The sequence below is a fragment of the Gigantopelta aegis genome, chromosome 6 (assembly GCF_016097555.1).
Source record: "Gigantopelta aegis isolate Gae_Host chromosome 6, Gae_host_genome, whole genome shotgun sequence".
Taxonomy (NCBI): Eukaryota; Metazoa; Mollusca; class Gastropoda; order Neomphalida; family Peltospiridae; genus Gigantopelta; species Gigantopelta aegis.
In genome coordinates this window covers 46,969,449-46,996,568 of record NC_054704.1, presented here as the reverse complement: position 1 = coordinate 46,996,568, position 27,120 = coordinate 46,969,449, and the positions used below count along the sequence as shown (strand labels likewise).

At 37.5% G+C, this 27,120-nt stretch overlaps 1 protein-coding gene and 1 non-coding gene across 2 annotated transcripts; both read right to left on the bottom strand.

Annotated features, from left to right (window-relative positions):
• Window positions 1-467: 467 nt before the first annotated feature.
• Window positions 468-26,625, bottom strand: LOC121375241 (CD151 antigen-like). The gene is made up of 8 exons (XM_041502568.1): window positions 26,513-26,625; window positions 21,080-21,154; window positions 20,184-20,384; window positions 12,808-12,882; window positions 6,716-6,926; window positions 3,830-3,975; window positions 3,296-3,379; window positions 468-2,525 (listed from the first exon to the last, which is right to left on the bottom strand). The coding sequence occupies exons 2-8, from the start codon at window positions 21,131-21,133 to the stop codon at window positions 2,460-2,462; spliced, it is 837 nt and encodes a 278-aa protein (XP_041358502.1). The 5' UTR covers window positions 21,134-21,154; window positions 26,513-26,625; the 3' UTR covers window positions 468-2,459.
• Trnar-ucu lies at window positions 22,466-22,539 on the bottom strand. Its single transcript has one exon. It is a non-coding gene; the product is annotated as a tRNA-Arg (tRNA).
• Window positions 26,626-27,120: the final 495 nt, after the last annotated feature.

Below are 27,120 nucleotides of genomic sequence, written 5' to 3'. Positions count from 1 at the left end.
AGATGAATTTAGAACCAGAATTATGAAAAGTTGAAAGATCTATAAATTATGATCTTCGTTTCTTTCCCCTAGATTACAACCTTCCGTGTCTAACTATATAAATAATGTTTCGCAAACCTGAAATATGTAATTCAAATAGTATAAGCAGAATACCCAGGCGCCGTGTTCATAAACGTTCTTAAATCAGCGTACATAGGCGTCTGTATTTACATAAGTAGGCCTATTATACATTGTTTTAAACAATATTCATCCCGTCTTTTACACGGCGGTTGGGATTGGTCGACAGGCATAAGCCTATACTGGGACCTTTCCCTGTTATACATGGACAGAAGGTTAAATATTATGAATATTTTAATATAATCATTTAGTTGAGGTATTACAATTATCTTTGTTTTAACTGGCATTTTGTATTCACGTAATCATAAACTCACCATTTATTTAGTTAAGTATAAGAAAAACAAATAAGATTATTTAATAAAGGATTTATTAATGAAACATATATAATGTAAAGGTTAAAAGGTTAAGTTCAGTAAATTGCTGAAGTGGTCATCTGTATTAAAAATTACAGGGTTTTAATAGGCTACTTTATAATGCTACATATTGTACATAAATCAGCCAGTCAAATTCTGTCTGTCTTCTCTCTCGCACACACACACACACACAAACACAAACAGAAAGACACACACACACACACGCACACACACACACACACACACACACACATCAACGCTGCACTCTCAACGGCAACATTTGCAAGATTATTATTGAAGCTGCGTGTACAGTACAAAATCCATCAAAAGAGTTTATAAATTATTTTCTTTAGCGAGCTAGACGAGTGAGTATTTTAAAGAAATGACTTTTGTGTAGCACAAAACAGGTGTGATAATTTATTTTTTTATCAGAACGCAAGTGTTCATTAAAACATTGCAAACAGTTTTTCTCAATTAAACCTCGAAACGCCTCCGACTCGTTATATTGGGCTTGCCTTGTCAATTCCATTACCAGTGTCGTAACTAGGTGGGGTGTGGGAGGTAGGGGTGAAGCAATTGTCCCCCACAGGAAAAGAAAAAGTGTTCTTTATGATTCTATAGGTATTGTCGTCTATGGGATTTGATTTGGTGGTATACCCCCTAAAGAAGTGTCCTATTTCTCTAGCTGGAGAAGGCACTTCCTTATAATACTTATAATACCCGATTCTTGATTTACTGCCCCCACCCCCAGGTTTTTAGACTAGGTACAGCCTTGATTACATCACACAAAAATCCAGTATGGTCACGTCACAGCTGTGAGTATATAACGTCACATCGCATGTGATATGTGTTATATACAGAAAACTATATACTTAGTCACGTGGATAATAAAATTCTGCTCCTCGTCGTAAACGTAATTGACGTGGTATAACCGAAATTAAAGTGAACAAGAACACACATCTCCTGACACGTTCGTGTAGTTTTAGAAGTCTGTAATTAACGTTAATTACGCCTTCCTCTGGCATTTTAATTTGAAACACTCGTTTTACACGATTCAACATTTGTACATTCTCAGTATATACAATTAAAGACGTTTTCTGTCTTACAAAGTGTGTCGATATATTAATAATGTCTTTTAAGGTTCCTACATGTACAGCTTATATTTCTTTTAAATTATATTAAATAAAATTGTGTTCGGCTAAACAATTAAAAAACACAATATCATATTGTATTTAAAATAGGTTGAGTTAATTTTAATAAGTTTTGTTAGACAAAATTCTATAATAAAATCTCAGATTCGACGAACACACTATTACGTGAACACTAAATAAAAGCCGGGGCGAATCTGGAAGTGAATCAAAAGGGTGTTCCCAAACTAAGAATTAACTCACATAGCATACATGATTATCGCTTTAAGTTTAAACGCAGACTTGCAGTGATATTTAAGCACAGCAAGAGTCCTTGAATCGTTTGGATGGAAAGTACATTATAATGTTTTACAATTACATTATTCTCTTAGTTCTCTCAAATACACTGTTGATAAAAAAAAAATATTGCATATAAATGTTAAACAAAATAAGACAAATAACTATTTAGATTATCTGAATTCTAGCTGTCTAAAGAACCACCCTCCCACCAACCTGTTTCAAATGTGTTCTCGTAAATCCAAACATTTATCACTATAATTATTATGCAAACTAGGGCCCCGTTCCACGAAGCGACCGTAGCGCTAAGACCACCTTAAGTTCATAAGGTAGTTATGCACTTACGGTGATCTTAGGGCTATGATCACTTCGTGGACCAGAACCTTGGACTACAATACACTCGATTATGATTACGATTATTATGAAAACAGGAAGATTTAGATTTCTTTTCAGACTTGTGTAAGATTTTGGTTCTCTGACTTGCGTGTAACTTGTTTATGCATTTCATGTGTTTAGCTGCATCTATTAAGAAGACACACATTCTCTAAACGCTGTATCTGCCACGTTAAACCGTGTATCCTGATGCATTAAGCTGTCTGCATAAACAGAAGGCGAATATGAGTCCCAAGACCTGAAAAAGACAATATGTTCATAAATATAGAGGCTGAAATATTAATGTTAATATCAACTATTAGACCGAACATACGTTTGACCACAGACATTCTAGTATAGAACATTCAGGTCTGTTTATGAACACACCGAAACACATTCCATAGTTTGCACATGCATCACGCAGTTGCCCCGTACACGTGCGTGGGGTGTCATTATCGATTTTGACCATTTCCAGGAAGGTCCATTAATCACTGTGGAACATTATTTCTGTTGATCATACAGTTGTTATTGTTTTGTTTTAAGTAATTTATATGGCTTGAATTTGCGATTTACTGATAAAAATAACACGTCAACTTTCAAATTTCATTTCTGACTACAATCGTCCTTCAAGATCTTTGGTGGTCATAAATCCTACTGTAATACTGAACTACCGGTTGTAATGTTTGCCCAATTAATTCACTATTATCATATAACCATTCCACACAGCTAATATACCTTACAATTTTGGCAATTTTAAATTCTTATTAGAATTCCCCTACTTTTGTTTGAAGAGTATATAACACTTTAACAGTCGGTCACTGGAAAGTGACATTTAACTGTCGTACCAGTAACATGTAACATGTGATACATGTAAATATTTTTGCACACGGTTATTCGTGCATTTATGAAAACTACAGAAAAGCGTATTCATCTAGGATTTGTCACACGTTTCAATCAGTAAACAAAAACCTTGATAATAATATAATAGTATAAATTTTATAGCGGTAATCTAAATAACGAAATAATTACCATGACAATAATGGTAGCAACGCCAATATAGCCAATGATCATGGCATATTTGTCCAGATGATCGACTGTTTTGTCATAGCAACCCTGAAATAGACCAAACGGGAATAATATACACCAAACAACCACGAAGTAAACCACACACATACATATATATATATATATATAAGCATGAAATAGTCGAAACAGGAATGAAAAAAAAGACATGTCATAGATTAAATAAAAATGAAATTGATCAAACAGATATGACATTGACCAAACAGAAATGAAACTGACCACAAGGTAAGGAAGTTAATATATATATACTCAATAGATGTATTAATGCCCGGGCCGACTAGGTCCAGGCCTAGGGTGCAGGATTTTCGGGGCCGGCAAAATCTTGCCCCAAAAACATCAGTGTTTTGGGGTGGCTTTTTTCTACTTGGTATTACGATTAAAATTTTAGAGTTTTGGAGACGTTGGGGTGGGGGTGGGGGGTCAAACATTTTAGTGGCGTAGAGGCGCCAAATCCTCAAATACGTCTCTGTATATACTTACATCAGTGTAGAGATTGTCATTGGCTGACATAGACGAATTTATTGGTGGTCCTAATACTGGGGCTCCATCGATAGCCGCCAGTCCGGTACAGACAGCAATGTCACGGTTTGGTTTACAGCAGCTTTCTGGTACGTATGACTTGTTGGCTGCCAAAGGGAAACGTATGCACAGTTAAATACCAAAAGAACACACAACATGATCAATATTTTAAATTAAGCTACAAAAGTTTCATTTGCAAGTCTAAGGTCTCCAAACGTTTTAGTATGTTTTATGTTTAACGACACCGCTAGAGCACATTGATTGGTTAATAATTGACTATTGGGTATCAAACATTTGGTAATTTCGACATATAGTCTTAGAGAAGAAACTCACTACATTTTTCTAACAGTGTCATGTCATGTCATAGGGTTTTACGTGCACATTCAGAACAAGCTGTTGTAGCGCACGCCTGTCGTGGGCACAAGAGCCGGCCTTGGCCGGCTCCTCCGTCCACGATAGGAAATTTCTAACAGTAGCAAGGGATCTTTTATATACACCATCCCACAGACATGACAGCACATACCACGGTCGTAGTGCACTGGATGGAGCGAGAAATAGCCCAATGGGTCCACCAACGGGGGTCGATCCCAGACCGACCGCACATCAAGTGAGCGCTTTACCACTGGTCTATGTCCCGCCTCAAAAGATCTCCAAAATGTCTTGAGAAAAGGAAGGCCATCCACCTCGTCAACTCGAACACAGTGTGCGGAATTACTGGAACCATCGTTAAGCTCAAAACAATCATTCGTCCATTCTCCCGTGTTCCATGACCTTTTAAAGTCAAAGTACTGATTGACGATTATGCAAGGTAAATGAGACAAGGGAAAGTATCGCAGGATACCGGCGTGTGCAGGGGTTGTGGCTATTCTGCCTTCGGCCCCCCAATGGGATTCTAATGTACATGTATAACTTTAAGTCCTGCCTACCGAAAGTACCTTATCAAAAACGAGTTGCCGTGTTTCGCCAACAAGATTGTTAATATAATAGTGACATCTTCAGAATTAGAAAACCAAACGGAATAATACGTGCGAATTAACATGACTGACTATCATGGCATATAAATCATACGCCCGAGCTGAATTATAAATGGAGGGCAGGAAGGTTGTTTGTTGTTTGGCTTTTGTTTGGGGGTTGTTGTTTAGGGGTTTTTTTGGGGGGGTTTTGGGGGGGTTCCCGTTTCGTTTGTGGGTTTGGGTTGTTGTTTTTTCGTTTCGTTTTTTGGGGGGTTTTTATTGGTTTTTTGTTTGTTTGTTTGTTGTGTTTCGTTGGTTGGTAATTTATTAAAGAAGACAGCAATCGTGTTTGCATTTTGCATGATGTTAAACAACTGTGGGGATGCAAGAAAACAATTTACAAAATCAGGGGCACATTTGGTGCTTTAAGATAAGCACTAATATAGATACAACATTGTATAAGCGGATGAAAGAGTCGGTGATTAAAAACCCTAATGTCGTGATCACACTGCCGAGCTTCCTGACGATCGACGCTGCACGACTGTCGTTCCCGCAACCAATCACAACAAATTACGGTCAACAGCAGATCCAAATCCCTGGCACCATTCAAAGATTATCCAATTGGAGCCCATTACGGATATAGCCCGTCCATAATCGGCTCGCTATATGATGTTACCCATGTGATTTGGATCATTCGATGAATCCCTAATCATAGACTGGTCAAACGTGCTGGTCTGGCACACAATGTCATTGCATCTCGGACCATACTTATTCTTCTGTCGTCTGTGTATTATTAAATTTCTATCAGTTGTCGGGTAATTCGTAGAGATCTACTATTCTGCATGCGTCTTTTACTGGCAAGCAACAAAACCCTGCAACTGACACTGATGTAAATTTAGTAATCGTGATGTAGGTCAGTGGTAAAATACGCACACACGTGTAGTAAATGTGGTTAATTATAAAATAGTGAAGTGTTTCAGGTTGCATTGATAGGAGGCATTAATTCTATAAAGGGCGGGGCGTAGCCCAGTGGTAAAACATTCGCTTCATGTGCGGTCGGTCTGGGATCGATCCCCGTCGGTGGGCCCAATTGGGCTATTTCTCACTTCAGCCAGTACACCACGACTGGTACATCTCTAAGGCTATATGTCAAATTACCAAATGTTTGACATCTAACAGCTGATGATTAATAAATCAATGTGCTCTAGTGGTGTCGTTAAACAAAACACACTTTAATTCTATAAATCTCAGATCACATTCAAGCTATACATATATCCATTAACACATTATTTGATATTGATATTAATTCAAATGTGTGCGAGTGGAGTGACTGGAGTGACTGGAGTGAGTGTGGAGTGAGTGAGTCGGTGAGTGGGTGAGTGGGTGTGTGGGTTGGTGGGCGGGTGAGTAAGTGAGTGGGTCAGGGTGGGTGGGTGGGTGAGTCAGTGAGTCAGTGGGTGAAGTGATATGAAGTGAGTGAGAGAGTGTGAACAGAACAGATCAGAACGTCAATAGGCTCAGGCTGTTACACAACGGCATATAAGGAACATGATACATAAGCTGTAGTGACAAGATTGGGTTTACAGGAGACAATAATATAATACAAGTGTGAATGTGTGTGTGTGTGTAGATAATTATATGTACCGTAATTAAATAATGTGTATAATTAATTGTATTGCAAGAACATGATTTCAAAAGCCCACAACCTTCACAAGGTAACAATGATCAAAGGACAATAAGCTTACAGTTCTAACCAAACATAATGCAGAAAAACAAACAAAAAATATAGGAGTAAAAAACAAGTCAAAGAAAAAAGAATTTCTAGTAGTATAAATAAAAGGATCAAAAGAATAGTAAAAAGACCTACTGGCATATTTAAAAGTCTGTTATTTACCAGCAGTAGACTCAGAGAACCATGTGGAATTCAGTTTGTACACCGCCCATGACCTCGTGGAGTTGACGTCCCCTGTGACGCCGCAGCATTTCAGCTTGACCTGTGCGTCATCCCAGGCCTTGGTCACCCTCACGTTCAGCGAGGATTCCAAGTCAACGCCATACTTGTAAATCAGAGTTGTCTCCGCCTCTTTCTTCAGTTGGACCTTTATCTGTTTGCAAAACATTATGTTGACTATCATGTGTGCACTATGTATGTGGTTGGGTATAATACTGCAGACCTTGGCCTTAACCTTTTTAAGTGGTAGCCAAACGGGCTTCCAGGTTATGAAATCTGGTAGCCCTCAGTAAAATTGGTAGCCCATTATTTTTAATAAAAAAATTTAAAAAGAGAGAAAAAAGCAAAATCATTTATTTTTATTTAAAAGTTATTTTAGGTTGCTTTTTTGTGTTTAAGCATCTTGTTGATTGCAGATTAACTGGATGTGCAAAAAAACATCTAGTAGCCGAGCGGACTACCAGGTTTAGACATCTGGTAGCCAGAGTGAGAAATGGTAGTTAAAACACCCCGGGTTACCGCTAAGGTCAAGCCCTGGTATATAATAGAGAAGAGCGGTATAACCGGTATACCACAATATAAATTTTGAACAATACATATCGCGATATTTTTCTAGGGTACCGGTATATTTCGCTTATATATTTCGTACGTGTGTTAGTGAAAACGTATTATATTTTCAAACAAAAACTACCAGTTTAAGAAGTAACAACAGCTTCACTTGTTCAGAACGAATCTTGATTGACAGGTGTATCATTGTATTAAATTATAAATAATGTACATGAACTTAGAGCACTTTATAAATTCTCATAATTGAGAACTTGTCTTTAAAATATATCAGGTTTCTGTACGAAACTTTTGGAAATACCCATCGCCAGTATATATACTCTTCAAAAAAAGTAGGGGAACTCTAATAAGAATTTACAATTGCCAAAGTTGTAAGGTATATTAGCTGTGGGGAATGGCTATATGATAATAGTGAATTAATTGGGCAAACATTACAACCGGTAGTTCAGTATTACAGCAGGTTTTATGACCACCAAAGGTCTTGAAGAACGATTGGGGTCAGAAGTGAAATTTAAAAGTTGACGGGTTTTTTACAAATTCAAACAATAAAAATGACTAAAAACAAAACATTAACAACTGTATGATCAACAGAATGAAAAAGATTGACAAAAATAATGTTCCACAGTGATTAATGGACCTTCCTGGAAATTGTCAAAATTTAGAATGACACCTCACGCACGTGTACAAGGCAACTGCCTGATGCATGTGCTAACTATGGAATGTGTTTCGGTGTGTTGATAAACAGACCTGAACGTTCTTTACTAGGATGTCTGTGGTCAATAAGTATGTTTTAATATTTCAGTTTCTACTACTTTTTTTGAAGAGTATAGTTGGCTGTAATATATGTAGTAAAACATACTGAAGTATGATAATGCTTTCGCAATTTCGTGAAAATATGGTTTTGAAACATCACCCGTTGACATAAAATCGTATTAGAAAAAAAAAACATGAAATAGCCTCTATATATCAATTCTACAATGCAAATGTAATAAAAATATTAATATCATAATTATTTATTTATATTTGCAATCATTAAAATCACACACATTTTTAAAGCAGCAATTATTAACATTTCAAAACGTTTAACACTGATTAACATGTGAAGCTAATGTTAGTAGTATTTTTTATGTTTACACTTAAAAACACATTTAATACTGATATGTAACCTTAGAGCCATCTTATATACTGCATACAATGTATATAACATTGTTGCAACAATCATTCTTAATAAAGAAGATTCCAAATGTTATGATTGAATTCGATTGATTCAGTTTATCAGTAACACGAAGATTAATATCGTGAACAACCGTCAATAAATAACTCAAAATTTAAGTTAACAAATGACTATTTGCGAATTTGTTTGCGATAAACATCTAACAGTTCCCATTAATAGTTGATTTTGTGCTGTGGCATTTTTGAGTACAATTTTATATTTCGGAACAGAGGTTTATTACACAGTTTTCTGTCAAAGAAGATTATAAATTTTATAAATGGATGATAAAACAAATCACAAAAATGCTCAACGAATTCCACCATTAAAGTGCCACATCTATAGTTTCCATCAACTGATTTAACTAAATTCCCGTTTGATGTAATCCAGTGTACTGCCTTGACCATTGACCGATTTGTATTGGTGCCGTTAAGACACATTCATTCGTTTATTTAGTCGTGCACACTAGCATCCCGACGGCAGTAGTAAATAAAATTACAATTGGCATCGATATACACACCAACTTTTGGTTACATAATTCTGTGTCAGAAAAAATATAGATCTGCATCCATCACGGTAGCAACTAGAAGTCAGACGACATCACCATCAGCATCTATCTCAATTATAACGTGTTCTAAAACACTAGCGCTTCCTCTCAAGTGAGTATAAGAGATTTTCCGATAAACCCAATAAGAAGCCGTCTGCTTTGGGTCTCTGCTGAATGAATGGAGGCGCTACCTCCAGAGGCCATCGGTCTAAAACCTATAACTTCCGGCTGATCCGATTATGCGCATTCCTGCATAAAAGCCGATTTTAGGCTGATTTGAATTGAACTGAATTTGGTAAAGACAGATGGACCCGTTCCCAGATGAGACAAAAATGCTAAATAGTTAAAACATGTCCAGGGAAATTTTCTCAAGCCGAACGGAAGAGATGAGTCCGTATTTTAGTGTTTTCCTTTACGACATCTTCGCGGTGAAACGTATTCAAAACGACTGGTTCGCGTCGTCAGCTTCAAATGAAATCGCTAATGGAGAAATCGTGCAATTGAAAGGGAATGGGGGTGGGGGAAAAAAGAGAAATAATGTTGATTGAAATAACACGTACATTCTAAATGAGTTGCTTTAAAGAGAGATGCACTCAATATGTAAGGAATTAAATTACACTAATGGGAAATTTTATTTCGGTGATACGATTAGCGGCTTTTTCACATTATTACCTCATTAGTTTCAAGAGTTAACATGCCGCGGTCGTAACAGCCGCATTAAATGCATGGTAAATGGCGAAGTTAAACTGAACCTAAAAAAAAAAAACAAGTGTCCGTTTTCGTGGATGATGAGACATGCTTCATGAGACGCTTGTTTTATAATTCCTTTACTAGCATGTTGTTTCATGTTGATGTTGTAAGTATAAACACTCGGTTTTCCAAATGTAATGGTGGTTTTAAATGTAAAAGAGACGCTAGTTTTCGACTCACAAGTTTTTTTTGTGGCGAGCTTTGTCAATGTCATGAATAATAACTGGTCTCGATAGTTCAAACCGAGAGTGAATGCACAGCTCTGGCGCCGATTCACGGGACTGTTCTGGTAGTGAGCACTACATTCTCTCCCCCTGCCGAATTTTGGTATGTGCTGGAAAATTAGATATTTTGCATGCCTTTATGCCCTTATTTGTTTTTATTTGGATCTAGCTCAGTCGGTAGAGCGCTCGCGTATGATGTTTTGGACGTTGGATCAAAATCTTGGTGGACCCATTTTATTTCTTCGTCTTAACCAGTGTTCACAACTGGTATGTCAAAAGGTTGTGGTATATGCTGTCCTGTCTGTGGAAAAATGTATAAAAGACCCTTGCTGCTAATGAAAACAATGTAGCGGGTTTCCTCTGAAGACTATGAGTCAGAATTATCAAATCTTTGACATTCAAAATATCCGATGTTTAATGAATGTTCAAAACACTTTTAAAGCATACCGATGCAGCGATGGCTTAACCATTACGTCCCTGGCGTTGAGTGTGGGTACAAGACAGTAGCGATTCATGTTAGCGTTGTAAACCACAGCAATTAAGTTCTAAGAACAAATCCTATCAGTAATCCTAAAACATGTTCAATAGATCAGGGGCCTTATTCACAAAGGTCTCTTAGGCTCTGCTAGACAACAAAGCATCCTCTTTGTAAGTCGTTTAGCATTGCACTGCGAGATCGCAAAGTTGCGAGAGTTTAGTGAATTAGGCCCCTGAACGACAAAACCGGTGAGGGCCGTATCTCTGCGCAATGCAGAGTCGAATGGGCATTTGGCAAAATAGTGGTTGATTCTATGGATCTCGATTTAGTGTCTCGTCTATAGGACGACAGCCACTCCCTACGAGATTATTTACTGAATATTTCATCCCTCTTGCACCGCCAAAAAGAGGCGTGCCACAACTAGACTAGTGTACAAAATCAAAACTAGCACCGGACAGAGCTCATTGCAAAAAGCGCATTCGTGATGACATGCACTCATGAATCACTGTCATAACAGTTATGATATCAGGTGTTCGCAAAAGATAAGCATATCCTTCCCCGCCGTTGGCACCCGTCATGAATACTGCCACCACAGCTGTCGTCCGTAAAAAATTGTTAATTCATTTATAATTAAAAGAGTATTTCGCGTTATGTCTGGTCACGTGGTCACAGCGACAGTGGTAGCAGCCCGTGAGGGACCGCTTCGTTGTGACTGATTGGAAATGTAGAAGCTGATTAATTGGCTTTTGTCACCAGTGACAGGAAGATTCACGGCATCAGTATTATTTTATCAGGTTGTTTTAAGCTGAAGGGTGTGTTAAAAGACAACATTTTTACATTACGTAATCAGGATTCGGAATTAACGGTTCTCCTCGGTTTGAGAGCAATAATAATAGTAATTATCAGTGGTTCATAAGTGACACACGCCAACATCTCGGTGGCGTCGTGGTTAAGCCATCGGACATAAGGCTGGTAGGTACAGGGTTCGCAGCTCGGTACCGGCTCCCTCCCAGAGTGAGTTTTAACGAATAAATGGGTAGATGTAAGACCACTACACCCTCTTCTCTCTCACTAACCACTAACAATTAATAACTAACCAACTGTCCTGGATATACAGCCCAAATAACTGAGGTGTGTGTACCCAGGACAGCGTGCTTGAACCTTAATTGGATATAAGCACGAAAATAAGTTGAAATGAAAATGAAATGGACGCTAACACCAGGTTACGTGCGTTGCCAGTGACAGATGCAAAATAGCGTGATGCAGATATATAGCCGTTTCCAGCCTCCATAAACATTTTGATTTGACGTAAGAAGAAACGTAAAATTGTTTTTAAAATTATAATAACCCTCCAAAATAACTCACTATTTTATGTGTGCAATTTAGAAAACAATCGGCTCAGAAATAAATAACTTGCAGTAAATACCATAGCAGAGCCGTATCTAGCGGGGGAGGGGGAGGGGGCAAGAGGGGCAGTTGCCCCCCACCCCACCCCACCCCCCACCCCACCCGCAAAAATCCGGAAAGCATTATAGAAACTTAAAGAAAATAAGAAAATTATCTTCTTAAACGTTTAAGGCGTTTTAGACTATTAACTACTCAGTTGTTCCCCAAACCAAATATCCTAGCTATGGCCCTGCGTAGTAAGAAAACGGCTTTCCCTGTGGGAAGGACTATAGTATAGGTGCAAAATCCATTTGTCCGTTAGACATATGCGTGCATGTATCCGTAATCTATATAGCATAGAGTGATCGGATACGTAGACTCATACGCTGACACGGAGACGCATAGATGGAATATACTCTTCCTATTTTCATAGAAAGTGATTTTTACGGATTATGCATTATTACGTATACGGATTAAGAAATTTGCGCCTTATGTTACGATCATACTACCGACTGTCACGGCGGAGTTGGCCAACTCGCCGGTCTCACGACTTCTACGACTGTCCAGTTGCTAGTCTGAGCACTCTTACAGCTTGATTTTCGTCGTCTACAACCCCTATGAACGATTAGTTAGTAATCAGCGCACTCATCGTAAGTTGGGAGGGGGTTACAACGAAACTGTCGAGTATACCAACTCCGTCGTGACAATTGATAGTCTGAAACTAGCATTAGTTTGTTAAAGCATGCAACATTTTCTAACTTTAATGATGGAGAGTCATGTTGGTAATTAATAATGGACAGAAAATGTTTTTCCTTTCACCCATGTTAAAACTTTAACCGCCACGTAGTGACTGGATTGTATAAAATGGACACTCACCTGCCCACGAAAAACAAATCCCAAAATGCACACAGCAATAAAGCAAATAAGTGTCAGCAACATGAGAACGCCATACTGCAAAAGAATAATTAATTAATTTAAATACACATTTTTCACAATACAAAAGGTGGTCAAAAGTGTTTAAAATGCAATTGGTCATTGGTTCTTGGAACCAAACTGTTGACCTCTGTTTTGCACACTGCTCTCATAATGTATCTAGATTAAATTAGAATAAACAATGGAGCAGTCCACCCCACCCAGATACCCCATCCACCCCTATTCATATTTATTCGTTTAATTTTTCTCGAGAATATTTTTTACTCGTGTCATTTTCCCCTTTCCACATCATTCTTCCTAATGCTTTGGCTATTATAACCGGTAATCTAGGCCATATGAATAATTATCTACTATTATTCTCCATTTAACATTCAGAATCGGGGCTCTATTCCATTGTTTTGGGTGCAAATCATCCCTCACTGCTCAAAGCTAACTTTCTTTTTTTAAATATATTTTCCGTATGAGCATGATCCAAACCCCTTAAAATGTTCGCTACAGTCTAGACACCCCATAAGTATTTTTCACATGTTTCATACATGAAAATAAATGGATGGTTGGTTGATTGATCGATTGATCGGTTGATCGATCGATCGATTGATTGATTGATTGATTGATTGGCTGAATAGCTTGCAGTGACCATTGTTGTATTTCTGAGAGTGTGTACGTGGGATGGGTTTTTTTTTTTTACAGGCTTCCAATATATAACTGTTTATGCACGCCTGTAGTGAGCACAACTTCGGAGAGTTCTGCGGCAGACCGGGAATCGTTTGTTTCTTAGTTTGTTTTTATTCTATTTTTAATCCTTTTTTCTGTTACCCTTTCTCGCTCTCTCTTTCTGTTTTTCTTTCATTCTTTCTGCCTCTTTATTTCCGTGTCTGTATTTTTGTTCTCTGTCTTGGGATCATTTTTCAGGACTGCATGCTTGCAACTTGATTGGCTATGGGGGCAAGCTATTTGTTTTATTGCTCCACACCGCCATAACGGGATGCAACTGACGGTCTTTTTATTGATGCGCAAACAATGGGTGGCGGTAGACAGGTACTCCGCTAATGAAAATTTACAACATATTGACACAACTAGCAAATCCTGTGACAATAAATGTTGCATTACCCCGACCCCACAACGCGGTTAATGTACCGGTGGAAAAGCCTTTCGGACCAATTAACACGGTGTACAAGAATTAAATCGGCTTATGAGATTATGCCAAAACGAGGAGCGAAATACAGGAATCTCTCAGTGTATCTTTCACATCAATTTGTGGGCTTTTCAGAGGTTCAATGGACAATCACGATTTTGTAATCATCGAAAATTGATTTTGCGTGTTCTCGGCAAATTCCGTCTATTCGGCTTTAGACGCCGTCTGACAATCGACAGCGCCGCTGGATTTCGTTAATAAAGAAGAGCTTCGCAAGACGCCTGCGCGTGCCCGCTTTGGCGCTGCTACAAGAGGGATCCAATGGGAATTCGTCACTTCGCCATTGCTCTAGACGTTTGGTGAAAAACATTATTTACGACATCTGTAGTGATATTGTGCCTCTGCTTCAAGAGATATTGAGCAATAATTACGTTCTACAGAATAAATGAGCACATCGATTTGGAATCGTGAAGATTGCTATAGAGGATTTGCGAACTGAAACAAATTGTTGTGTTTTAAGCTTTAAGACAAACAAAAACAAAACAGAAAAAAAAAATGTATTAAATATCATTGTTATTTTTATATATCTTTTCTTGTAAATATGTATCAAATATCATTGTTATTTTTATATAACTTTTCTTGTAAATATGTATCAAATATTATTATTATTTTTATATAACTGTTCTTGTAAATACTGTCATCAGTTAATTTTAATAAAGTAATGGACGTTTATAACACATAGTCTTGGTTAATTTTCGAATTCAACGGATGACGTTTCATCATTAGCGTAGGCCAGGGTGCAACACAGTGATCAAATTATCGCCTAATTACTGTCTAATGTGTCATAAGATTGATTGTCTCGGGTCCTTGCCCTTGATTGTCCTTGGTGGAACATTTGGAGGTTTTTTGTTTTTGGGTTGTTGTTTTTTGGGGGGGTTTTTTGGGGGGATGTTTCGTCTCACATCAACGTGTTAAGTGCTTCTTTTGTCTATGAAGTAAGTGCATATGAAAGATCCTTTACCGTGGCACTTTTTGGTTTCCTCTTACATTATCTAGTCTAAGTATTGAATTAGGACATAGAAACCAAATAACTAAAGTTTGAAATATGCTGAGATGTCTTTAAGATGCCGAGAACACCCCCCACCTGACCCACCCTATCCCAACATTTTAATGTCTATAGCTGTGGTAACATAGCTAGTACTTTTAAAAATAAAGGAATCAAGTTTATGACTGCAATACGTTTATCCTTTCTGATTTTGTCTATGGTTGGGGTAACGCAAGTAGTACTTTAAAAAAAAAAAAAAAAGGAATCCGGTTCAGGATTGCAATGTATTTATCCTTTCTGACTTTACCGGCCTCGGTGGCGTCGTGGTTAGGCCATCGGTCTACAGGCTGGTAGGTACTGGGTTCGGATCCCAGTCGAGGCATGGGATTTTTAATCCAGATATCGACTCCAAACCCTGAGTGAGTGCTCCGCAAGGTTCAATGGGTAGGTGTAAACCACTTGCACTGACCAGTTATCCATAACTGGTTCAACAAAGGCCATGGTTTGTGCTATCCTGCCTGTGGGAAGCGCAAATAAAAGATCCCTTGCTGCTAATCGGAAAGAGTAGACCATGTAGTGGCGACAGCGGGTTTCCTCTCAAAATCTGTGTGGTTCTTAACCATATGTCTGTAGCCATATAACCGTAAATAAAATGTGTTGAGTGCGTCGTTAAATACAACATTTCTTTCTTTCCTTTCTGACTTTGTGTTTCAAAGGTTGCACGTTAAATAAATACCTAAAGCTGCACATGTATACAGAATGGAACATAAAATATTGACGCTGCATTAGGCCACCTACAGCCCATAGATCGTGCACCTGCGAACAGACAGTCTGCAGGTGATGATGCTATATTCTAGGAATCTATCTTGATTATTTAAACAGCGGTGTTGTGGATCTTGAAGGCAGAACCGCCTCTACCTGGGGTGAAAAAACGTTGCAGGAACACTAGAATAATAATTCCGTTGATGATGGCCAACATATACAATAAGTCGTGTTGTCGTCAGACTTGTAAATTCGTCGGAAGATGAAAATACCTCATTTACTTCACACTTTAATCTGTATATAAGAGCTGTTGAGACCCACTAAGGGTAAACTGACTTGGTGGGAATGAGTATGTAGTTGTAGTTTGTGGAATGGCGTTTATTCCTTTGAAAGAGCGAATAACTGCAGGAATGTATTTATTTAACATATTTCATTTTTCAACAGTGCACGGCTGAAACACAGTTAAACCACGCTAAACTGAACGCGTCTTGCATACAATTAATTGCAATGACTTTAGGTTAGTTTATGGTTGTCTTTTTCTTGTTATTCGTAAATTTCATTATAATAATCAGATATGATTGTCTTTTCATGTCATTCGTGGATTTCATTATAATCATTATGATCAGGGCCCCGTTCCACAAAACGATCTTAGGCCTAAGATTACCGTAAGCGCATGGCTACCCTATGCACTTAAAGTCGATCTTAGGGCTAAGATCGCTTCGTGGAACGGGTCCCAGGGCCAGACCTATTCTAAAATAAGGGGTGTAGTTTAGAAAGGAACCAATGTCCAATGACAGAAGATCTTCTCCAATTAGGGCGGGATCTAACTCGGTCGATACAGCGCTCGCCTCGTGTGCTTTGCTCGTAGGATCGAAGCTTCTCGGTTGACCCATTCTCTGAATGTTTTTTTTTTTTGTTCTTGTTGTTTTTTTATAACCCAACCAGCACCCAAAGACTGACTTATTAAAGGTCGTGGTAAAAGCTATCCTTTTTGTGGATAAGTGCATATAAACGATTCCTTGCTGCTAATGGAAAAATGTTAGAATTATCAAATGTTTGACATCCAATAGCCGAACAATGTGCCCCACTGCTGCCATTGTAAGATGTTTTCAACTAATAAAATCTGTTAACGACTAAAATTACATACCAAAAACATATTCTTGCTTAAAATATCCGTGTCTGTGTATTCAGTGTGTATATGATCGTACTAATGTTTGTAAATAGCCAAAACTAAATTTGGATATCCAATAATTTCGAACATATATTTATTAGGAAATAAAATAAATTTTAACCTAGAACAAACGCTAAGACGATCAGAAACACATTTAATGTACAGCTAGTAGCATCTTATACCGACAATTATATTTAACAAGTAATTACAGCCATAAAAACGTCTTGTCAGTCAGCGGCATCTTAATACTTGCAGCAAACTCAGAACAGTCCCTTTAAAATGACTTTTCTGGGTTTGTCGGCATTAAAATTGTCTATTGATATAGTATAATAGTATCTACTTACATGTAATGCATCTGGGTAATAAAACCTATTAAAAGTTATGAAATACAAAGCACATCGATAAATACGCATGGGAGTCATTTCTGAATCGAATCGTTTCCAATTTTGTTTTGTGGTTAAAAGAAAAACAAACTTGTAGCGTATGGAATTATTACTTTTAGGGGCAGAAATCGATGCTGAGCCACTAGAAGCATCTGGATGATGAGAAATAAATTCAATATACAGATATATGTTATTAAATATAACATATTATACACGTATGTATGCTTGTATGGATGGATGGATGGATGGATGTATGGATGGATGCATGTATGCATGCATGTATGTATATATGTATGTATGTATGGATGGATGTATATATGTACCATTTATTGATTGTATATATATATATATATATATATATATATATATATATATATATATATATATATATATACACACACACGTGTGTGTGTGTGTGTGTGTGTGTGTGTATTACACACACATATATAGAGAGAGAGACAGAGAGAGTGTGTGTGTGCGTGTGTGTGTGTGCGTGTGTCTGTGTGTGAGAGTGTGTGACTGTGTGTGCGTGTGCGTGTGTTATATATGCATAATCTTCATCTGCTTCGCTCTTCTTTTTTTTTCGCCACCCACAATGCCATTTCCTTTTTAGCAACGAAATTATATAAATTTAACATTTATCTTCGTTCGCGAATAATGGAAAAGGACGGCTTGCTGAACGGAATGCAACATTGCGCCGATAGCACGCTACAAGCGCCGAGTTCTCCCATTGTCAAATTGTCCATGGAGACCAAACTTCATCGTACGGAATTAGCGAGCTCCCACACAGCCCAAAGAACAAAACGTTACAGCAATCAACTCTATAGGAAGTGTGCGTGTTCATACCTTTAAACGTTCATTTTAATCGACTTTTAAAACATCAAAGATGAACGCTCTTTTGTGTCAATATTTTTACTGTTTTAAGAGAACAGGTCATGTGGTTCTGGCGCCAAGTTTATAGCCTCAGTTACGTATCTGTCACAACGTGAACAAAACAAAGAAAAAAAGTTTGTTTTCATCTAGGTTAAAATATAAATTTATTACTTGCCTTTATAACTTAATAACATATAACAGTTGCTTTAAATATTGCGTGTAATTATCTATTTTCCTGTTGTTTATAGAGTTCTGGGGCGTCGTTAAACATAAATGTTTTCTTCTTTTTTCTGTGAACATATCGCTACAAATAAGTGTCTGGATTATTCGAAAGCCATTTGATCACTTTAGATGTTAAATACAGCATGCATAATTTGATGTGATAAATCGATCACCGGCTTTTCTTTACAGTAAACCGACTCTGAACTCTTTTTCTTCTCTGTTTTTTTTACCACACTGATATCCATCCGGGACTTAGAAAGTGGACGAGTAATATTTTTGCCCCACAAGGGACGGTCTTAATGCGATAATGATATTACATATCATCATGCACGGAATATTGCCATTCCCATGGCCGGCCAATTGTTTTGATTCTACCAATCCTTGCAAATGAGCCAGAAATTTTAATGCACCGGCACAACTAAGGCTGTTTGCCTTGAGAATTATTCCCTTGCAGGGAAATGGGATTTCTCAAATTGCGTTAGCGATTGCGCGAAAGAGAGATCATATTTGCGCGAAAACTCTTCGTGCATTAACGGGATATGGAGAAGGCTCGTGGATCATGCGGATGAACACAGTTTGCCCTCAGCATTGTCATGGGGAGTTAATATCAGGCGACTAGACAGTTACGTCCGTTACATCTTACAACACCGTGTAACTTTGATGTTTGTTTTTGTTGTTTGTTTTGTTTAACGACACCACTAGAGCACATTGATTTATTAACCATCAGCTATTGGATGTCAGACATTTGGTAGTGTTGATATATAGTCTTAAGAGAGGAAACCTGCTACATTTTCTCATCAGTAGTTAGAGATCTTTTATATGCACATCCCACAGACAAAAAAGCACATACAATCGATTTTGATACACCAGTCGTAGTGCACTGGCTGGAACGAGAACTAGCTCAATGGGCCCACAGGCGGGGATCGATCCTAGACCGACCGCGCATCAAGCGTTCTCTTTACCACTGAGCTATGTCCCGCCCCTCCTACATATAGAGACAAATAATATAGGCAGAGCTGACCTACACCGTGAATTAATGGGAATAGCGGATTAACAACACAATTTAAAGTCCCAGTCACATATACACGATTTTTGCCCCGAATGGCTACGAATAGCCCCGATCCTATCCTGCCACGGTTGTTCCCGAATTGTAGCCAAAATCGGCATGAATCGGCTTCACTCACGACCTCTCTACGATTACTCACGACCTCTCTACGACTATTTACGACTGCTGTAAGTTAATACTGAGATTGCACTACGTTCTTGAAGCCGATTCATTACGAATTGCTACGACGTAGTACGCCTCTCCACTACGGTACCTTGACGAATACAGTACGACTCTTCACGATTTATCCGGAATGCGCCACGAATTACTACGACTGTACTAATACTCCTCCTCACGACTACCTCCCGGTTTACTCCGACGTCCGCAAGACTCGCATAAAAATGCCTGCCGATTAGCCAAGATTTCATTCTACTTTCCCAAATCCCACGATTACACCCGAATATCACGACTGTGTCTACGGTGCACCTACGGATATGCACGATGCACTCACGACTGCTTTAAAAATGCGTCATGAATTTAAAAAATCAAAGAACAAGCCGGACAGTTTTGAACATGAACGCATATCCAATAATAACCCCGATTTTTCAAGTCGTCTCCATTGGGGGCAAAAATCGTGTATATGTGACTGGGGCTTAAGGCAGACTATCTATGGAAATACTCACGAAGCCGAGGATGCACTTGTTCTCTATGAAGGCGCCACAGCAGCCGAGGAATGCGATGATGATGACGACGACGCCGCCCACGATCAGCGTGTAGACGCCGGCCACATACAGTTCGTCCCCCAACAACACCGACATCTCCTGGGCCCCGAACTCCGTGAGCAGAGTGTACACCCCAACGCCGATCACAGCACCGCCGACTAGCTGAAAAAAGAAACGAATGTGCAACAAAACCTTGTTATTGTTGTTTTTGTGTTTGTGTTTTCACTGTTTTCAATGTGCTAGATATGGAACACTGGCTGAGGAAATAAAACAGTTATCGGGGGGCAGATCAAGAAAAAAAAAATTATGATGTGTCAGTGTAATATATTATGGGACATGAGTATTACAAAACAGGAAAATATGTTCCTTTTAAAAACATCACAGCAAATGTGCCCGCATATTTGAGACATTCATTTATTTTAACCCTGTAGTGCCCAATTACTCAAAATAAATACTAAATATTATCATATTCATTCAACTTACAGGTGTTAGTGTACACTGAAGACATTGCTGATTTTTTAATTTCCATAAATTTAAGGAAAATGCAGACAAATGGCTAGGGCTTCTAGAATACGGTCGGGCTAGTAAACAGATAATCTGGCCAAGCCCGATCGGCTAGTAAAAACATTATCTTTTTGAAATGGCTAATTCTACACGGTGTCCTTTCAAGCAGGTTTGACTGTATTTCCTAACAGTTGTATTTTCCTAACATTTCAACTCTAGGCCTAATGTGTTGTATTTAAATCTGTTATATTTCTTTCTGTTTACCTGAGTATATCACGTTAACATAATACATAGACACAATGATTGAGATTAGGGGTTTGGTGTGTTCTGTTATAAAATATACATATACTTACAAATAAAAGTACATTGAAGATTATTAACATGTACTTCATGCAACTGGATTCCATCTTGATCTTCTGTTTTTTAAACTGAAAAAAAATTAAAGCAAAAAATATAAATAATATTAAAATAAATAATTTTTTAAAAAAACACGTCAGGGTTTATATTTTTTTAATGAATATTTGTCTAATGACAACCAGCAAATAACATAAATGACGTACTAGAGGCAGCTTAATTATGTTTCGTTCATGTCTTCTGCATTCTTTTATGCGATGTTTGTTGTGTTAAAATCTTAATTCTTGGTAGGGGTATAGACTTTTAAGTAAGATATATTTTGTTGGACATGGAATTACTACCCTACAGGAAAATAAGATTAATGCATCATCATAGGCGTACGGACTTCAGTTTTTGTTGGGGGGCAGGCTGGTTTTTGCCCAAATTAAACGAAAATGCCAGAATCTGCATAACAACATTTATTCATATTAACATTACTACCAAACAGCTATACAGGGTTGCAAACGAATCACTACGCATTAATATGTGGATTATAACTAATTTTGAGGGTAGAATGATGGAAATACATGGTAAAAATGTCTCAAGTTAGCACATTTTCTTCGAATATCTCTGTCATTTTCCCTCGAATTTGAGGTTTATTCCAGTAATAGGGGGCAGTTGCCCCCCCACCCCCCCCCCCACCCCCTCCGTCCTGAACGCTTATGTGCATCATGTGTATAGTTGATTTCTATAGATGGTTGAAAAGTCATCAACGTTTTGATATTCCCATCTACCAATCATGGTTTTTGTTGTGTGTGTTGTTGGGGGGGGGGGGGGGGGGGGGGGGTTCTTGCTTTTTTTGGGGGGTGGGTGGGGTGTTGTTGTTTGGGGTATGGTTTTTGTTGTTGTTTGTTGTGGGGGGGTTAGTGGGGGGGGTGTTTTTTGTTGTTGTTGTTGTTGTTGTTGCTGCTTCTGCTGCTTTTGTTTTTTGGGTTATGGTTTTGGGGTTTTGGGGGGGTTTTTTGGTTTCTTTGTTGTTTTTGTTTGGTGGTTTGTTTTGTTTGTTTGTTTTTGTTGGGAGTTTTTAAAACCATATAAAGGTGATTTTGATAAAGTAATATAACTTTGCAAAAATATTTTATAACAAAATATGGAAGACTGGCACTTAGCCGAGTGTGGATGTACAACATAACCATAAATTAATATACATTTTGTTAATGTTCAGTATGTGTGCGTGCGTTCATTTTAAGTTCATTTCAAATGCAGATTTAGTTATTTCTCCATATTCTATAAAATAACATCATAACTGTTATAGTACTTTATATTCATCCTTAATTTGTTTTATCAGTTATGTTGTTTCCTAGTTTTTTATATAGAATATCTATTACAAAGGAAGCAAAAATTGTAGGCCAGTATGGGATTTGAACCCACAACCTGTGCTTTAGAGGAGCATCGCTCTATCCAGTTGAGCTAACCGGCCGTTAAATAACACAATCATTTTACTTACAAATACAAATTACGTTTCCAACGAAATCTTTAGCAGTGTTGTGCAATAATCTAACAACAGAAATGGTATGGATCGCTTTTATTTTTTAACACTGAGAAAAACAAAATGTTTTGCTAAACCTTCGAGTTTAGTCTATTTTTTTATATATATATATATATATTTATTCCACAAACATAAAATTTTATTCGTATTTAATAATAAAAAGCTACAAATTTGTGTTTGTTAAAAAATATATATTTATATTATTAATAAAGCCGACGTAAAAGTATTAAAGGTCAATAATCCATGTTATACAGAAATAATTTAAGGTTGATAGAGTTTCCTCCCTGTATATGATACAGTAGTAGGTTTTATTTACTAGTAATAAAAAAATAGATAAATAAATAATAATAATAATAATAATAATAAATAATAACCTAGTAATAATGGCCTCGGTGGCGCAGTGGTTAAGCCATCGGACTACAGGCTGGTAGGTATAGGGTTCGCAGCCTGGTACCCGCTGAAACCCAGAGCGAGTTTTTAAGGGCTCAATGGGTAAGTGTAAGACCCACTACACCTTCTTCTCTTTCTCACTAACCAACTAACAAGTAACCCACTGTCCTGGACAGACAACCCAGATAGCTGTGTGTGTGTGTGTGTGTGTGTGTGTGTGTGTGTGTGTGTGTGTGTGTGTGTGTGTGTGTGTGTGTGTGTGTGTGTGTGTGTGTCCAGGACAGCGTGCATGATCCTTAATTGGATATAAGCACGAAAATAAGTTAAAATGAAATACTAATAATTAATTTATTTTCAATTTCATTCGCGTAATACTACGTTTGTTATAAAATAGAAATTTATAACTGATGCCACTATATTAATCTGTATTAATCTCAGCCTAGGGTTATTCACAACTATTAACGTTTTATGTCGTGTAGTATTTTATGAACTTCACATACCACATCTCATCAAAAGATTGTACATGTCTATCAAAGGTGTTGCAAACCGTTTTGCATGCCCAATGTGTCTGCGGCCGTAATGTATATGTGTGGGTGGTAAACTCCGGTTTGGGCTATTATATTACAAATATTAGGACGACAACGCACACCTTGTTAATACAGACACTAATATTCTAAACAGGAAAATATATTTTATATACTAGTATGTAATTTTAGTCATGAAAACGTATGTTAGTTGTTAACATGTTACAATGGGAGCAAATTCGGAATAGTCCCTTTAATTTGCATAAAACATAAAGCTTTTAAAAAAAAAAAGGGTAAGAGATAAAATGGGTATATGGAACTTGAACAGGGCGGCTATGAGGGGAGTGAGGAGGTCGTCGAAAACATCTAACCTCGACCTCAAGTGACACTAATAGATGGCACCAATGCAGTACCATACTTCTTATAACCATTAATACAACTGCTATACAATGACGGGGCCAACTTCTCAAATAGACAGAATTTCCATCTCGGCTTACCTGCTAAAAGTTCGCAACATGGCCAGTAAACGTGTAAGAAAGTAATACTTTAAAAGGTATAAAATTATTGGCCTTTTCCATTTCGAAAAAAAATGGCTTTGGTGTAGGGAATTCATCTTTAAAAAAAAAAAGAAAAAAAAAAAAGAATTCAAAACAATTACAACAATCATTACAATTACTTGCTCATTGTATGTTAGCTTTTACACTTATCCGTTACAATATTAAAAAATGGTCATGACAAAACTAAAATATAATATTATATACTTTGTCATGAAAAAAGTTATGGAATACTTGTATCTAAAGTATTGTGTAATTAGTTTGAATTATCAAAACGAATACGTCCATTGATATCATGTATATATATATAGGCCTATTGGCCACACAAAACGCAACTAGAGTTTGAAATGTGTCTAGTCATACGAGGTTGCTAAAATGTTAAATGTTGTGGTAAAGCGCTTGCTTAATACGCGGTCAGTTTGGGATCGATCCCCGTCGGTGGGTCTATTTGGGCTATTTCTCGTTCCAGTCAGTGCAGCACGACTGGTATGTCAAAGGCTGTGATATGTACTACCCTGTCTGTGGGATGGTGCATATAAAAGATGCTTTGCGTTTCCTCTCTAAGACTATATGTCAAAATAACCAAATGTTTGACATCCAGTAGCTGATGATTAGTAAATCAATGTGCTCTAGTGGTGTCATTAAACAAAACAAACAAACAGTACTACTATATATCACTCTATAATTAACGTAGCCAAGTGCTAAAGCGCTCGCTTGATACGCGGTCAGTCTGGGATTGATTCCCGTCGGTGGACCCATTGGGCTATCTCTCGTTCCAGCCAGTCTACCACGACTGATATATCAAAGACTGTGGTATGTGCTGTCCTGTCTGTGGGATGGTGCATATAAAAGATCCCTTGCAATTAATAAAAGCAAAATATAGCGGGTTTCCTCTCTAAGACTACAGGTCAAAATTACCAAATGTTTGACATCCAAAAGCCAATGAATAATAAATCAATGTTCTCTAGTAGTGTCGTTAAACAAAACAAACTTTAACTAACTTTTAACTATAATTAAGAGGGTTTTAGAACAATATGGGCAGAAGCTATTTCTCAGAATCTGGATAAATTGATAATATATAGTTTGTCAAACACTAGCTATTGTGATGCAAGGTGAGACGTCAATAAATGGTATGTCTGTCTGTTAGAGTCGCTTGATGAGCGATGTACAGCCGGATCATATCCCGTCAGTGGCTACACTAGGTTATTTTCTTTCGAATTTTTAAGAAGAACGTATTATGAACTACCTGGTATGTGAGAAAGTCGATATAAGAGACCCCTTGCTGTGATCAGAATTGTGAAAAACTATTTCGTTATTCTTTCACTTCAAGTGATTATGGTGATGAAATAAAGCAAACATATACGGATACATTATATGCTACATATATTAATCATGGGCCCGTAGTGCTGTAAAGGTATTCTGTAATCAGTTTTAAATATCCAAAAGGAATACGCCCACTAACATAAAACGGCCATTAGTACGTACTACAATTGAATCGATGTTGATATCTAGGTCATGTGTTGTTACCAAACAACTAGAATGCGAATCGAAGTGTGAAGCGAGTTTCTTCAGCATTACGAATTTACTACTCAGCGGTAGTCTGCATTGCTGCAAGTGTCTTCACACGCAACAGTTTTAAAGTTTGTTTTTGTTTAACGACACTACTAGAGCACATTGATGTATTAATAATCGGCTATTGGGTGTCATACATTTGGTAATTTTGACATATAGTCTTAAAGAGGAAACCCGCTACTTTTTGTTCAATTAGTAGCAAGAGATCTTTTATTTTAAATGTTTAAATGTTATATTTAACGACACACTCAACACATTTTATTTACGGTTATATGTCGTCGGACATATGGTTAAGGATCACACAGATATTGAGGGGGAAAACCCGCTGTCGCCACTTTATGGGCTACCCTTTTCGATTAGCAGTAAAGGATATTTTATATCCATCATGCCACAGACAGGATTGCACATACCACAGCCTTTGATTTACCAGTCTAATCGTGGTACACTGGTTGGAACAAGAAATAGCCCAATGACAACAGTTTTAACCCGTTACCTTCACTGGATTAGATACAGTCATATAAAATATACCTACTTACACTAGCGATTTAAAGGGGGGTGGGGTGGGTCCCATCCTCTCATGTTCTTTTCTTCTTTTTTTTTATTTATAAAATCATTTCGTCCGTTTGTTTACAACTGGGATGGGGTAAAGATGAGGTCAAACTCCCATGCAGCTTTCACGGACCTGTGTAGTAAACAAAAATTGAATCCACGTGCAGAAGTGTTAAGTAACAAAACTACAGGCTTTGTGTTGGTATAAGATGACAATGTCATGTCTAAGACGAACGGGTGAACGGCGTATTTCTAAACTTCAACTATGGAAACACATTCTGTAGGTAATTACAAAAACTAACAAGAAGTTCATACCTGAATGTGTCCAGGTGCGACGCTTTTTCTATCTGTATTTCCTGGATTCTGGATGAAGGTCAAGGCTGAGCAACAAGCCAGCCAATCACAAACATGACATACCCGCTTTTCCAGTATTCTCTTCACGGTTCATTTGATTTGCGGTGTTTGTGGTTCAATACGTGATTCGAATATAGACACGTCAGAAAAACAGACATAAGCGGGTCTCTGGAATACAAATAGAATATGACGCATCCAGCATTCTTCTTAAGGAAGAAGGAAATATTTTATTTAACGATGTTTTTCTGACGTGTGTCTATATATATATATATATATATATATATTATGTATGTATGTATGTATGTATGTATGTATGTATGTATGTATGTATGTATGTATGTATGTATGTATGTATGTATGTATGTATGTATGTATGTGTATGTGTATGTGTATGTATGTGTGTATGTATATGTATGTGTGTGTGTGTATATGTATGTATGTATGTATGTATGTATGTGTGTGTGTGTGTGTGTGTGTGTGTGTGTGTGTGTGTGTGTGTGTGTGTGTGTATATATATATATATATTTATGTATATGGATCATGATACAAGTATTAAATACGAACAAAAC

Excerpts from the sequence above, each read along its gene's own strand:
- LOC121375241 (XM_041502568.1), bottom strand. The coding sequence starts at position 21,133 with ATGGAATCCAGTTGCATGAAGTACATGTTAATAATCTTCAATGTACTT. Across the intron at positions 3,976-6,715 it reads GTTCTCTGAGTCTACTGCTG|CCAACAAGTCATACGTACCA; the intron begins GTAAATAACAGA and ends TCCCTTTGGCAG. Across the intron at positions 2,526-3,295 it reads TTGCTACCATTATTGTCATG|GTCTTGGGACTCATATTCGC; the intron begins GTAATTATTTCG and ends TGTCTTTTTCAG.